We start from the raw sequence: 15,721 nt of genomic DNA, 5'->3' as shown, positions 1-15,721 counted from the left end.
GCCGCATGTACTGTACATCTGATGCAAAAGGGAACACTTCAAGATTTTCTGTCAGTCAGTTTACTTGTCATAGTGAGTGCGACTATCCCTGTGAAAACAGTCGTATAATTTCTTCTGTGGCTCTGAAGAGATCTTTCAGTCTGAGAAAAATACACCCCAATGATATCTTCAGGGAGTGATACTGAATCTGGCTCGAGACTTCCAAAACCTTAAGTCTCGAGCCGGATTCAATATAACTCTTTAAAAAAAGAATATTTACCAGGCAAAGACTAACTAATGAAAGGCAAGTTGGAAGTGTGGATTAACCCATGCTAGGGACATAAAGTCACACTATCTCAGTCTCTGCTGCTTTGATTTTGAGCAAAGCGCCTTTAAGGTCCCTCAATGTGAAATAATAAATAACAGATCACTAGAATATAACTTTAAAACATATATAGAATTTATTGTTTAAAGGAAACGTTCACTCAAAAATGAAAATTCATTCATTAGCAACTCATTTTCGTGCTGTTGGAAAGTCAAGTGGAATTTTGAAGACCACAAAACATTTCTGGAGCTTCACAGCAAAACAACGTTGGGTCAACTTTTCCATTACAGGCCAATTTGTTCACAGAATATAGAGAAAAGGAGGCAGCAACACCATCAAAACTTAAATGTAATTTTTTATGTTTTGCTGTTAAAATCTTGAGCATAAGTAGTGCATTTAAACATTGCAGTTTATATTTTTAGATCAGACAGGCTAACACAAACATGATTACTCTCTGGCATTAATCAAGCTATTCATAATGTATGTATGTGAATGAACCTCAATTTTATATGGTCATAAATGACTAGCTGGGCCTTTTCAATCGTACTGCTGCTTTGCTCTACTATCAGAGAAAACACAAGGTTAAACTTGGTCTCCGTCTAAACTCTGGCGCCTCTGTTTTCAATTTTCCCATTGGTTTAATTTCCCGGGAAAATGTTATGATAATGAGGTCACTCTCTGCCAATCCCGACGCGGCAAAGCCCACTAACCCCGCCTTCGATGACGACAAATGAGAGGAAACTGTATAATTCCATATAAGGAAAATACTCCCGCATGCGCAGTGGCTTGAGTTTTGTTTGAAGTGAACTGCTGCCTGGGACTGCCCTACAAGCTGCAAAGTCGCCAAGCATTTGATTTTAACAGTATATTTTTCACATTTCATCCATATTCTTTCAGTGCCTCTATGCATCGTAGAGACGATGTTAGGCCACCACTATCCAAATGCCGACAAGTCGCAACAACTGGTCAACTATGTGGAGGATTATCTGGAATGTGTGGAGTCCCTGCCTTTGGATATACAAAGAAATGTTTCTCTGCTTCGAGAAATTGATGCAAAGTACCAAGGTATTGTGTTTCCATGTTTTTATCGTTAACTCTGACTGCGTGTATCAAAGTGGCAAACATTAAGGGCAGTCTGACAGGGTGTGCTCAAATGGTGGAGCAGGCGCGAGCCTTGTGTTCCCATTTTGCAAAAACCGAGCGACCCTTCTTCATATCTACTTCCATAAACAGTAATGTGAGAAGCTGAAATGTGGAGAGTTACAGTGTCGAGCCAAGTATTAAACTAACAAGTGAGCCATTCGTCAGTTAGCACAGCCCCGATACACTGTGTCCTGTTTCGTATGTGCCACCAACCTCAATGAGGAAAATGCTGAAATTTGCTATTTCTTTCTCTCGCCAAACGTACATGTACATTATGACCCAGAACCATCTCTCGTACGAATGTTTTGTGTCCGGTGACAAATTCGGCATAGAAATAATTCAAAAACAAGCACTGTATAACAATAAAATCTTAACTTTTTCAGTAGGTACACACTGCCGCCCACTACGGTGTTTCCGCGGAGGATTATTGTGCGAATACCAGGAAAACACTGAATAAACTTGGCCATTTATTTGAAGTAAACACTGCTTGGTGTATTAAATGTATGCCGAAGCACAGGACGTAGAATACAGATGTGTAGGAGAGCCTAAACTGTGCTCATTGAGGTGTGAACCCGTGCCCAGCGTCCACGGTTAACACACACTGCCGTTTTTAATGTAACAACAATCCTCATTGTTGCTCTCTGTTGACGCAGAGTGAGCAGTAGCTAACAGCCAGCCTCTGCTACCAACAACTTCTCCGACACCTTCGACAGATAATGTGACCTACACCGACAGTATTAACGACACGTTAAATTGAGTTTTTTTTTTAAAGCGAGATTACACATCTCCGAGGGCTTGTACGGTGTCTGCCGCTCCGCTCAGCGTCAAGTACCCCGTCGGCTGTGAGCTGCAAAGCCGGATGGCTCTTCTTCTAGGCAACCCCCCCGAACATCTGACTGGCGTCATTTCCTGTAGGCAGGGGCTGACTGCGGCTCAGCCCTCCCCCTCCTCTCACATCTTTAGTTGGCGTTCTTAACGGTGCTCTTCTGGCTCCTTCTTCCTCAGTGTCCACATTTTTAAAAGTGTGTAATTAATCCGGTTGCTCTCATGAAACCAAATTGCAATTTTCTGCCCTCCACACTCTCTGGCCGCTGTTCGCCCTGTTTTCGTCACTGTGTGCTCATCACTTGTCTCTCTGGCATACTAGAGTATGATCCACTCTCTTTTTTATTACACTTATCTCAGTCAACTGTCGAATGAAAGTGAACTGGTAAAGGTTGCTGTGTCCAAGTCTTTTTTTTTCTCTTTTTTTTCTTGTTAGTTCCCTTCCTTCTTACTAAACATATACTGCTTTGGATTGGCTGAAGATGTCCTTAAGTTCCACATTACTGTTGCCTCTGTTGATTTTTTAGTTTTAGTTTTTTTTTCTCCACACAAAGCTTTAAAGGGGCACCTGTGTAGGAGAAGAAATTCAAATTCAGAATTTTAATGTTTACAATATTAATGAGGTAATAATACAAAGTCAGAAATATGTATTTTTTCTATAAGTGAATAAACAAGCTGTTCTCAGAGGAAAATAAGGTCCAAGAACACTGTCTGAAGCTAGAAAGGTGTATGTGGCAGGGTCCGCCACATATAAACAAAGTAAAACAGTATAAATTGTGTTGCCCTTTAAGGTCAGTTTGTTTATTCAGTTTATTCAGTCATGAAAACAAGGATAGTTTGTTTATTTAGTTTGTTTAGGCATTAAAACGTCTTCACCAAACAACAAACCAACGGTTTCTATTTTGATCAATTATTTCACCAAATTGTCTACTTTTTGGTTTCCGTGAATGTCTGGACGTGCTGCGATCAACACGAATGTGATAATTTCCATTGACTATCTATTCTTGAATTGTTAAACAAGAGTTCATAAAGCATTCTGATTAGGGGTAGATTGGCCGATTATCGGGGAAGATATTCATAATTTTTCGACCGATCGGTATTGGTAGATTTTTTGTCAGATTGCTGATAAAATAAATGAATAAAAAAATGTGCTACTTCGGCTCTAATGCAGCATCCTCTTACACAATGTCCTGCCCACAACAACATCTGACTGGCTATACATCACAAGATTTGGTTGGTCATTTGGTTGATCTGACCTGTAGGATCTAAGTCTAAAGTTGATGATAATATCAGATTAACAGTTTGATTGAAAAGTTGAATCTTGAAAAATGTCCATGAATTTCAGAATATCTTTCTAGTATATATATCTAGTGTTTGGTATGCCCCCCTTTTACTTTTATGACAGCATGCACTCATTCAACCCAGGCTCTTAATTACTGTATGAACCTAATTTTGTGTCAGACAGTCAGTAGATCCATCATCATACTCTTAAGTGTCTGTATGAAAACAGACAATCTAAAGGTGACACACAGATATTGTATATTACTATAAAAAAGTAAAGAAAACATACAAAAAAGTAAAACGCATGGCATAACAGAAAACAGAAGGTGTGTGGTAAACACCTTTGTATTTTTATAGTAATGTATAATCCTCCTCTGTTTTTGTGTCCTACTTTGCAGAGGTGCTGAAGGAGGTGGATGAAGTATTTGAGAAGTACAAAGGTGAGCAGGATGCAGCTCAGAGAAAGCGCCTGCAGATCCAGCTGCAGAGAGCGCTTATCATCAGCCAGGAGCTGGGCGACGAGAAGATCCACGTAGTGACCCAGATGACAGAGCTGGTGGAGAACCGCTCTCGCCAGATGGACTCACACTCCCTTTGCCTCCAGGAACCGAGCGAGGCAGAGCGTCTCACCACAGAACGACGCTCCAGCGTCCAAGACTCCCCGGCCCCTGAGCGCACCTCGGCCAGGCGCCCTCGCCGCCAGAGGAACAGCGAGAGCCGTGACTCCAGCCACCCGTCAGCCAATGGCTCTCTGGTGGATGACCCTGTGGAGGAGCTGTCCATCCCTCCGCCCAGAGAGAAGAAGTCCAAATCTGCGAAGAAGAAGAAGCGCAAGGCCAAACAGGAGCGAGACGCCTCGCCAGTCGACTTTGCCATCGACCCCAATGAGCCCACCTACTGCCTCTGTGAGCAGGTGTCATACGGTGAGATGATTGGCTGTGACAACGACCAATGCCCCATCGAGTGGTTCCACTTCTCCTGTGTGGGGCTCACCTACAAGCCCAAGGGGAAGTGGTACTGCCCCAAATGCAGAGGGGACAACGAAAAGACGATGGACAAAAGCCTAGACAAAAACAGAAAAGACCGCAGATCCAGGTAGTGACCCTTCATTGGTCCTCTCTCATCTGGAAGATGTCTCTCTCATCTGAAGAGGGTCAAGACTATCAGCCGTAGGTGATAACCGTACTCGTGATGTTGTAAGAGCACAATCGAACACCATTAGTAGCAGCGCTTATTATTAATCAAGGACAAGTTGTGATTGCACTTGTGCTGTTACATCACTGATTGTTCCCACTGGCTATAATTGTACTGTAGTCTGTAGGGAGTCCAGCTGCTGCAAGAATCATTAGCTTGAAGCTGCCAGCTTCCTCAAGTGTTTTGCTCTTTTTTTTATTTGGACTTTGAAGAAAAATGGAAGCATCTTTTGGTTTACTGTCCCTATTCATTCTGGACAAGGTCCTAATAAAAAATAATGGTCATTATTTTCTTCAGTTTTGGCCAAACAGTTTTTATTCTTTATTTGAACTTTCTTAATTGTACTCAATTATTCAAAATCATTGTGTGTCTATAAAATAATGGCGTGTAGAGAATAACCCACACATGTAATATGTTTACAAGATATTTAATTGAGGAGATGATTGTTGATGGGACACTGGAATAGGACGTCATGTTTGTGGACTTGATGTTTCAATGGTTCACTATCACTATTGTGTAAATTTCTTTTTATATTCATTAAAACAAAGTATAGTCATTCAGTACCATTCAGTTCTCTTTTCTCGTTCAGCATGAAATATGCAACAAGGTTTCTGTGTACTGCGTTGCAGAGATGTGGATAGAGGGGATAGTCTGACAGCCCCTGTAGTTTCAGCTGGGAGATGAAATAACACGAAATGTCAAGAAAGGAAATATGTTTACACCTATTTTCCTTACTAAACTAAACAATACAACCGTACACTGCCTGAATTCAAGTTTCTCTCTTTTACTGACATAAAAAGAGCTCATCATTTGTGTTTCCACAGTCACCTCTGGTTTGGTTGAAATAAGTCCTCAATTCACAGTGTGAGATGTTTTCACCCCTACCGACTCTCTCTCTCTCTCTCCTCTGCCCCTTCACACCTCTCCTGTCTCCACCTGCAGTCACTTCCTGTTCCCTGGAGTCATAGTCTTGGTCAGAGCCTCTGTAAATCACCTCTGTACTGTATTCGTCTTCAAACTAACCATCAGTCTCAGAGGCTGTGTCCAGTCATGTTAACTGGAAGGCAGCTGAGCCTCACCGACCACGGTGACTCCCCGTCATCCGAGGTTGCATGCCCTGCAAAATGATTGGGGACATGTAATACAGATACGAGTACATACTGTAGGCTGTGACACCATCATATCAGCACAACATTGAATATATTTTTACTTATATATTATATATACATAATAATATATTTTTAATAAACCTGAGCATCTTTCTTCTCTGTCCATGTGTTATGATGAAGACTTAATTTGCTTCAGTTCTGTCATGGAGCAGACTCCACATTCTCGGATGTCTGTCCATCACATGGCCAGGAGAATACTGGGTGCAGAGTTTTCCCTAAGAGTCCTCCTCCTCTTCTTCACTGCTGCTGGACTCTCCAAACAGTTCTCCGTCTCTGGAGGCTTGAGTTGCTGAGCTGACAGTCCTGGATGTGGGCCTGATGTTGATGAGGGCGGGGCTGTGGCTGAGGCCGAGCAGGACACAGATCTCACGTCCACGGAGCAGCCTCATACAGCCGACATGTGTATCCAGGGAGAGCACAGACAGGATGCTACATGCCTCCAGGTCCCACAGGCTCAACTGTCCTGGATTATTATGGCAACATAAAAAGTCACATGGACATATTGTGCTTTTTATGATATGAAAATCAATATGTTTCCAGGTGTGCATAGTTTTGGTCTTAGACAGATTTTTAGTGCTGTAGTTTTTGTGGGGTGATGTGTCATGAAGACTTCTTTCACAGCAGCCATTTTGACATGAACACAGGTGTTACTAATCACAATAATTAGGCTCTGTACCTAAATAAAACAGAACCTTAATTAATGTCATTAGTAACAACGTGTTTACCTACTATTTCATGTCAAAATGGCTGCAGTGGAAGAGGTCTATCCTGCAGACTTCAGTTCTGGGTGATTTGGTGACACGTGGTTAATTGTGGTACTGCAAGTGTGTTTTTAAGGTGGATTTATTGTCAGAAATGAAATGAAATATTCATAATTATGTTTTCATTAGTGCATATATAATCACCTGAAACTAAGAATCACTGTTTTTTCATCACCTTGGAATGAACCTTAAGTGGCTATGTTGCACATCAAAATGTAAAAAAAACAACCTGACAAAACAAAACAAACACCCCCCCCAATTTATGTGTTTTTTTGTGGGGTTATTTTTTTCCCCAGCTACTTCAGTTGTTTAGGAGAATGATGCAATGCTGCTTTGCTGTGAACCTCAGGAAATGTTTTGTGAATCATGAAACAACTTTCCATCACCATGGGGATGAGTAGATAATGACAGAATTTTCATTTTTGGGTGAAATTTTCCTTGAAGCTTTCTGCATCATTTTTTTCTTTATTTAATAATGTGGGTCAATCAACCCTTTAATGTGGCTGGTTCAAATATGATAGATCATAACAGCACAAAAATGGGCCATTGGCACCTTTATTTGATTATAATAACTAATAAACTAATATAATAACTAATAGCTGTATTCTACATCAGCCCGGGACGACACTGATTACACTTGCTTGAAAATGTGAAAGCATGCTGTAATATGGCACCTTACTGTGAAAGATACTTAATGTCACAGCTGGTTTTTAGCACCAGAGTGTGAAGTCAAACACACACCTCAGTCATATGACTAAAGCCCTAATAAATCTTTCAATTCCTTTATAAGAGCTTTAAATAGCTTCTAGTTCTGTTTCCTACCTGACAGCAGGATGGCTTTGGTTCCTCCTTCTGTCATGTACAGCTTACTGGAGACTTCTATTGTCAGGTTCCCATAGCCGCAGATGCTCCTATAGTTTCTCTTGAAAGGATCCCACAATGTCAGCCTATAGGAGCAAACATGAACAACACTAATTCTTAAAAAATAAGAAATGATTTTTACAAATTAACATTTAAAACTGAGAACAGAATTCACTATTGAGTTTGTCTTATTAAAAATGCTGGTGGAATGGGAGTGCCATCAGCATCCCAGACAACATGTTGTGGTGTGAAAGGTTTATGTTACAGTGTGAAAGCTGACAGCAGGGCTGGATTCACCCAGTAAAGGGCCTGAGTGATAAATGAACTGTATTTTCTTATTCAATCCCTTCACAACTCTTGTGCTCTCCAAATTAGTTTGGTTATAGGCTGATTAAATGCAAATGTATTTATGAATATGCACTTTGTAACTACAATAAATGCTAGCCACATTAGCCGTGCATGCTAACACTCAAGTTCAACAGGCTAAATTACAAAATAAAGATTAAAACAACATAAATAAATGGCAAAAAAAAAGTTCAAAGTTTGAACTGGGTAACAATCCATCCTTGAGTTTTTAAGTGCATCCTGATTTTTACGTTGCTGGCCCTTGTTGAGAAAGCAGTACGAAGTAAAATGGTTGCGAAGTAAAAGATTTTTATAGTTTTCTGTCACAAAAAAGTTGATCTTCTGGGTCTTCACGTCCTCTGATGGTGAGAGTAGATGAAGACGTTTGTGTTGGTTCTTGCAGACAACATCGGAGATTTTGGGCTGCTTTGTTCCAAATGTTTGTCTTACTGAAGTCGGAGTCAGCGAGGAAATCAGTAGTTACTTGATGTAACTTTAGTTTTATGAGTACATATTTAGCCATCTAACTGCATTTTAGCCAGTCACAGTAAAGCAAATTATTTTTTATATGCTATAAAATTATCTCAGTAATGAAGTGTTGCAAAAGAACGTGACGTTAATGAAACCTGTAAGCCGCCCAAGATTAAAAATTTAAGAACCACCTGGAGACCATTTTAGCTGCCTAAATATTCATCTGTCAGTTTAGTTGGTGTATGGCATAAGCCGTGGATTTTATTGCTGATTAATATTTTTTAATAAACTCAGAAAAACAAACCTCAGTCCCAGTTAAACAACAAAAAAACTCAAGGTCCACTTTCTAGCCTTTTCTGGAGCTTCTAAAGAACTATAGTAGTATACAAAGTGGAGCTAGATGTTCTCCTGATGTATTAGAGCCTTTTGAAGAAGAGGAACTAAAGACAGGGCAGCTAAGGGACAGTATAAAGTTACTGGGGTAGGGAGTGGGGCTGGAATTTTTACTTCATTTTAAACTTGAAAACATAAAGAGGTAAAAATATAGCCAGTCTGTAATTCTAACAGCTAGCACATTTGGGAACTAGGCACAGCCTCCAGCTCTGTGGCTGCTGATGGGGCTGAGCACCACAATATTTTCAACCCAAAATAAATTACTACAAATTAGCCTAAAAAAGAAGATGAATTAGATCAGATGATGTTGGAGCCTGATGTGTTGACGTCAGATGTCATACTCAAAGTATTAACATGATGAAGTCTTGTATCAGCTCCTGTTAGAGACCTTTCATCCAGACAGCTGTTCCCAAAGACAGCACACAGGTGGATATCAATAGGTAAGGTAATATTGTCAGTAATTAAAGTTTAGTGCCTGCTGACAGGCAAAAGAGAGAAAGCTGTGTGCAGCATTCACTCTTATTTTGTTGACCGGTACACTCTTTTACACACAGTGATTATTATATTTATATTATTATATAAACAAATTACATGATGCCTGAATCACATAACCAAACATGACATTAGAGATTTAAAGTTAATTAGGGTGCTATTATCTGAAGAGGCAATATTAGTGTGTAATAGTAAGAATGTTATAAAAGCTCCCTGTGTAAAGCAGGAGGCTGCTAGGCTAAACTGTAAGCTCAACTACTGACAGTCTCCAGTCTTTAACACAACTCCAAGTCTTCAGTTCATTGTAGCTTCCTCATATAGAATGCATACAGATGAACAAATTGCATCCTGTATCATTATGAAAATCTCCTATTTGAAATCAGCTCTTTTTTTGATTTCCACAAGTCTGTTGAAGTTCACTGTGAGCCACCAAGTTGTTGTTCTTATTTGTAAATGATGAATCAGTGATGAATCAAAAGTTAAAAAAATCAAACTCCTGTGTGTGAACGTTTCATTAATCAGTGATCTGAGCTGTTGGTGGTCCAAGGTTCAGTCTTATCTGTGTTGTTGCAGGAAGTTGAAGCCATCAAGTGTTGTAGCAAGGCAGCATTGCAGTGAACTGAGATAGACTTTCACGACTAAGTGAGACATATGACTTGTGTAATCAGTGTAATAATGATAGGACACATTGGTGAGGTGATGAATAGTAACATGCCTGTTGCTTCCTGTGACCCCAAAGACGACTCTGTCTGCATTGTCTGTGATAGCTACGCAGCAAACTCCAGCCTCGTTCCTCAGTCTTTTAATCACCTAAAATAATATGCGCAAAACATAACCTGAGGTCAATATGAAATCTTAAATCATCCAAAAAACAATCACATATGTGCTATGTTGGTCACCAGAGAACTGACAAATACAAAGAATAATTGTTCAAAAGACTTTAATGAACTAAAAACATGTAAGAGTGGCATCCTACCGTTCCTTTGTGTAGGTCCCACAGGGTGATGCAGGGAGTCCTCTGCTCATGCTTATAGTTGGTCAGCACCAAGTGGCTGCCAGTGTAGGTAATAGCTGCCGTGCGGAGGCTCAGCAGTGATGTTTTATCCTCCAGTATGTGGAGGTGTTCTTGTGAAACCATGCTGAAGACATTAAGGTGATGAGCAAAATAGGAGCACACCACCACCTGCAAAATAAAGGAGTGGAATGTAGACGGCAATAACGCAACAACTACTGACAATACAATCAAACTTGATGTACCAAAGCCATTTATGTCAACACATTTAAGCAGTAACAATATTTTTCATTGACAATTATTGTTCAAAAGTTGTGAAATCTTACACATGAAGTAAAATAAGTATAAAACACATGCTGGTTGGGCCTTAATATTGATTCTAGCTGGGGTCGTATATCCCACTGTCTTTCTCCACTATCAGATTAAAGCAAAATGCTAAAAGAGAATGACAGAAAGTGCTGATTGGTTTTCAAAATAATCTTTATCTCAACAACAGTAAAGTGACCAGAATTGCCATGTTGGTCCCCATCTCTCTCTCTCTCCCATATTTCCTGTCATCTTTCTACTGTTGGTATCAAATAAAGGCTGATTTATTTCTGCATTTATTTGATAATAAACATGATATAAAATTTAAACAAGACCTTATGCCCTGTAACACCTTAAGCAATTTAAAACACTTTAAATGCACAATATGGTATGGGCAGCTCTGGAGGAGAGGGTAAAGGGCAGAGCCAGACCTTCTGGAGGAATAAACAGCCATAGTCACATCAGATTCTGCTCTGATCCAGAGCGGTTTACCAATGGGAGGAGAGCTCAGAGATTACTTTTTATCTTCACTCCTGTTTATCAACCTGACTGCAGCAGTGATCAGTGGAGGTGACCTCCATTGTCGGGTGTTTATGTTCTGTAATGTTGACTGCTGACTGGAGCTGGAGGGGAAATGTACTTTACTTCATGAACATAACATTACAGAGAGGAGAGGGGGAAAGAAGAGAGAGAACCAGAGTCTCTGCTGAGTGCTGAGGTCAGTCAGAGGTTGACCTGAATTCAAACACACACACTCACACACCCTTGGTGTGTGTTGTTGCTCACTAGCTTACGGCTAATGTACAGTAAAGTAATCTGACTGTTTGGGGCGTTACATGTACAAGATTGACCGCGGGATCATTTGTGTTTATTTGCATTACTTGCGCGAGTAAAACAATTTGCTTCACTGGTAGTGAACACACCATTTAACAACCACCACTACTGATGGAAGTCCATTTGATGTTACTCAGGCACAAACGTTCACAGATGAGGTAATGTTTTAAAGCCATTGTTGGAATACTGTAAGTACACAACAAATATATGGCATTCCTTTACCAGTGTAAAAACATGGCAATATAATCTGCAGATAAGAGTTTAGATTTAGATGAGTTATCCTGTCCTCTTACTGTGCATTGTTATTTGCTGCGTACCTGTTCATCTCCACTGAGGAGGTACTGCTCTATACAGTTGTATTTCTCTCTGTCCAGCCTCCTTGTCGCCTCTCTCTCCCTCTGTGCCTCTCTCTCCAGCCTCCTCTTCTTTGCAGACTGGCTCTCTGTGCGAATGTCCCACGGCATCACTGTGGCAGGGAGGGAAACAATTGGACAATTAGACAATTATTGCTGATACTGCTCTCTGTAAATCACTTAGGTCAAATGTGAATTTTAAATAGTTAAATTTTCCATCATCATGGAAATATGTGTTAACACTTGGAGGAATCCGGCAGCTCACATGTGTCCCTGCGTGGTGTCACATCAGGCTGCAGCTCTTGGACTGAGCTGCTGCACACAAGCGACCCTCTGTGGGACGGTTTGATCTCATGTTTGACGGAGCCAGAGTCCAGATCCCACAGGATCAGATGATCTCTGCAACAACATCCAACACAGAGGAATTTAACAGGGGTTCTGTATACAATCCCCTCCAACACTACTAAACAGCGAGGCCAATTCCTTTATTTTTGCTGTACACTGAAAACATTTGGGTTTGACACCAAAAGATGAATATGAAACAAGAGATCAGTATGTCAGCTTCCATTTCCAGGTATTAACACCTAGATCTGTTACAAAATGTCACACCGCGGTGAGGTTTGTCTTGTCTTGGGGTTTTGTCTCGTTACTTCCTTTTTTATTTTGAAATCTAACTCTCCTCTCGTTTCAGGTCACTTGCCCTTCCTCATGTGTCACCGGTCTGATTGTCTCACCTGATCCCTGATCGTTTCCACCTGTTCCCCATTTCCCTCGTGTATTTAGTCGGCGTCTTCCCTTTGTCTTGTGCCAAAGTGTTTCGTCCTTGTCCGTGCACCCAAGCCCTTAATCATCGTCATAGTCAGTTTTGCCAAAGAGAAATTATTTTGCCACGTAAGTTGTTTTCTGCTTCCTCTTTAAGAGTGATTTTTGTTGATAATCTTTTCTAGTTTAGTGTTCATTTTGTATTTTGTTGTTTCTGCTTTTTTTCCTCCCGCTTGCGGAGTGATTTTTTGTTAGGTAGTTTTAGATAGTAGTAGAGCCCCTGTTTAGGTGAGCCTTTTCTTTTGTCCTGTTTTCTTAGATTCGGTTTTCTTCCTTCGGGAGCGTTTTGTGTTATTTATCTAGCCTTTTGTTTTCCTCCTTGTGAGAGTTTTTATTTCTAGCCTAGTCTTCTGTTTTCTTTGTTTCTAGTATAATTGTCCCTCCCTTTTATGTGTGTTTTCCCTCTTTTGGGAAGTGTTATTCCTCCCCGTCATTCTAGCCAGGTCTCGTAAGAATAGTAAGTGTTTCACAGCTCATTCATTTATCACTCTTCAAAGAAGGAGCCGATTTCAATAAAGTGTGCTTAAAGTTATATCCTCTGCATCTGAGTCCTCATTTTCGTCCAGGCCTGACACAAAACTTAGAAGATAGCACCTTTTTGTTTGAACCCACCCAAGTGAGCAAAACTATTGGAACGTGACTGACAGGTGTTTTTTGCTGCCCAGGTGTGTCCTATTACATTGATTATTCAAACAATAAATAGTGCTCAATGTCTGCTCTCAGTTTCAGCTTTAGGTTTTGCCTTTGCAGACTGCATTTATAGTTAAACAGGTGTAACCAACATGAAGACCAGAGAGCTGTCTATGGGGGAAAAGCAAGCAATTTTGAAGCTGAGAGAAGATGGAAAATCACTCAGAGCTATTGCACAAACATTGGCCATGTCCAGTGCAACCATCTGGACTGTCCTGAAGAAGAAAGAAACCACTGGTGTACTCAGCAACAGATGTCGAACTGGTAGAAGAAGGAAAACATCAGCAGTTGATGATGAAAGAAAAACCCTAAAACAACTGTCAGTGACATCACCAACAACCTCCAGAGGGCAGGAGTGAAGGTATCACAATCCACCATCCGCAGAAAACTTCAGGAACATAAGTACAGAGGCCACACCAGAAGATGCAAACCACTCATTAGCAATAAGAATAGGAAGGCCAGATTGGAATTTGCTAAAAAGTACAGAGACGCGGCTCAAAAGTTCTGGGACAAAGTTTTATGGACTGATGAGACACAGATGAACCTTTACCAATGTGATGGAAAGGCTAATGTGTGGAGAAAGAAAGGATCTGCTCATGATCCCAAACACACAAGCTCATCTGTGAAACAAGGTGGAGGTAATATCATGGCTTGGGCTTGCATGGCTTCTTCTGGGATGGGCTCATTGATCTTCATTAATGATGTAACACATGATGGAAGCAGCAAAATGAACTCAGAAGTCTACAGAAACATTTTGTCTGCCAATTTAAAAATAGATGCAACCAAACTGATCGGGAGATCCTTCATCATGCAGCGAGACAACAACCCAAAACACACTGCCAAAACAACCAAGGAGTTCATCGAGGGAAAGAAGTGGAAGGTTTCAGACTGGCCAAGTCAATCTCCAGACTTAAACCCTATTGAGCATTTTACCTGCTAAAGACGAGACTGAAGGGAGAAACCCCCTGAAACAAACAACAACTGAAAGAGGCTGTGGTGAGGCCTGGAAAGCATCACAAAAGAAGACTGCAAAGGATTTGCAACTAAATATTAAGTATTATTCACTTTAATTAATTTTTAATTAAATTGAATTTTAAGTCTACCTGTTCCTATACTTTTGCTCGCCAAAATATGTGGTGTTCTGTTTCAAATGATGCCATCTTCTAAGTTTTGTAACAGATCTAGATGTAAATACCTGGAAATGGAAGCTGACATACTGATCTCTTGTATCATATTCATCTTTTGGCGTCAAACCCAAATGTTTTCAGTGTACAGCCAAAATAAAGGAATTGGCCTCAATAGTTTTAGAGAGGACTGTATGTACTGTAGGGTGTCTGGGTCATCAGGCCTCAATAGCCTCAAATTAAAGATATAATGCTATATAATGCGATATAAAACATTTCTACATTAAAATGTCTAAAAAAGACAAGACCTTTATTTTATATATATATAATTCTATACAAGGATGGCTGTGTGACGGCTGGATATTTGAAGCTAGAGTCTGAGGCAGAGGTTTGATGCAAACCAAATCGAGTGTTTATTTTCACCAACATTTAACATACAACAGAACTACATTACAACGAGCTACATGGAGTCCTGGCAGTGGCCGTGCTTGCTGGAAACTGGCTGCCTTATATAGCCTGCCACTGCCATTAACTTCTACCCCTCCCACAGTATAGGGGAATCTGCGCCACACCTGACAGCAAACTAACACAACGAACACAAATACATCAGGATACACCTAGATTATACTAATATAAATTATTCTACCTGATCTTATTTTATCTTACACCATACCAGTCAATCCTAGCAACCCTGACAAACAAACTAAAGTCCCAGACACCCCTACACCAATCAACAGGTGGTATCTCCTGGAACCTTTAAATTTGTGCTTTGTTGCCCTGGGGACTCTTTTGCCCAGAACACCCTGAAGAGGAGACACAACAGGTGAGTACACACAGTCAGCCACAAATCAGTAAACTAACATGTTGTATGTAGTGCTTTATACCATAACCATCATTACCACCTCCAGCTCAACACCGGGAAGACCAAAGAGCTGGTGGTGGATTTCCGCAGGCACAGACAACCCTGCACACAGGTGAACATCCAGGGAACAGACATTGAGATGGTGACATCTTACAAGTACCTGGGAGTTCACCTGAACAATAAACTGGACTGGACTGATCACACTGCAGCAACATACAAGAAAGGTCAGAGCAGACTCCATCTGCTGAGGAAGCTCAGGTCCTTTGGAGTGCAGGGGGCACTCCTGACAACTTTCTATGACTCTGTGGTGGCATCAGCCATTTTCTATGGTGTAGTCTGCTGGAGCAGCAGCATCTCGGCAGCAGGTAGGAGGAGACTTGATAAACTTATCAAGAAGGCCAGCTCCATCCTGGGATGCCCTCTTGATCCAGTGCAGGTGGTGGGAGAGAGCAAGATGATGGATAAGCTGTCATCGCTGC

The 15,721-nt window shown here is 40.8% G+C and overlaps 1 protein-coding gene across 1 annotated transcript; it reads left to right on the top strand.

Annotated features, from left to right (window-relative positions):
• The first annotated feature begins 1,124 nt into the window (after positions 1–1,124).
• On the top strand, positions 1,125–5,310 carry ing2 (inhibitor of growth family, member 2). The gene is made up of 2 exons (XM_073475073.1): positions 1,125–1,369; positions 3,952–5,310. Exons 1-2 carry the CDS (start codon positions 1,225–1,227, stop codon positions 4,650–4,652), a joined length of 846 nt encoding a protein of 281 aa, XP_073331174.1. The 5' UTR covers positions 1,125–1,224; the 3' UTR covers positions 4,653–5,310.
• The last annotated feature ends 10,411 nt before the right edge of the window (positions 5,311–15,721 follow it).

Source organism: Pagrus major, chromosome 10 (assembly GCF_040436345.1).
Source record: "Pagrus major chromosome 10, Pma_NU_1.0".
NCBI classification, from domain to species: Eukaryota; Metazoa; Chordata; class Actinopteri; order Spariformes; family Sparidae; genus Pagrus; species Pagrus major.
Note: the sequence above shows the minus strand (reverse complement) of the source record. Positions and strands in the feature narration are given on the sequence as shown.

What these genes read in the sequence shown, in the direction of transcription:
- ing2 (XM_073475073.1), top strand. Translation starts at nt 1,225, where the DNA reads ATGTTAGGCCACCACTATCCAAATGCCGACAAGTCGCAACAACTGGTC. An exon ending in AATTGATGCAAAGTACCAAG is followed by an intron (nt 1,370 to 3,951) that starts GTATTGTGTTTC and finishes CCTACTTTGCAG; the next exon opens with AGGTGCTGAAGGAGGTGGAT.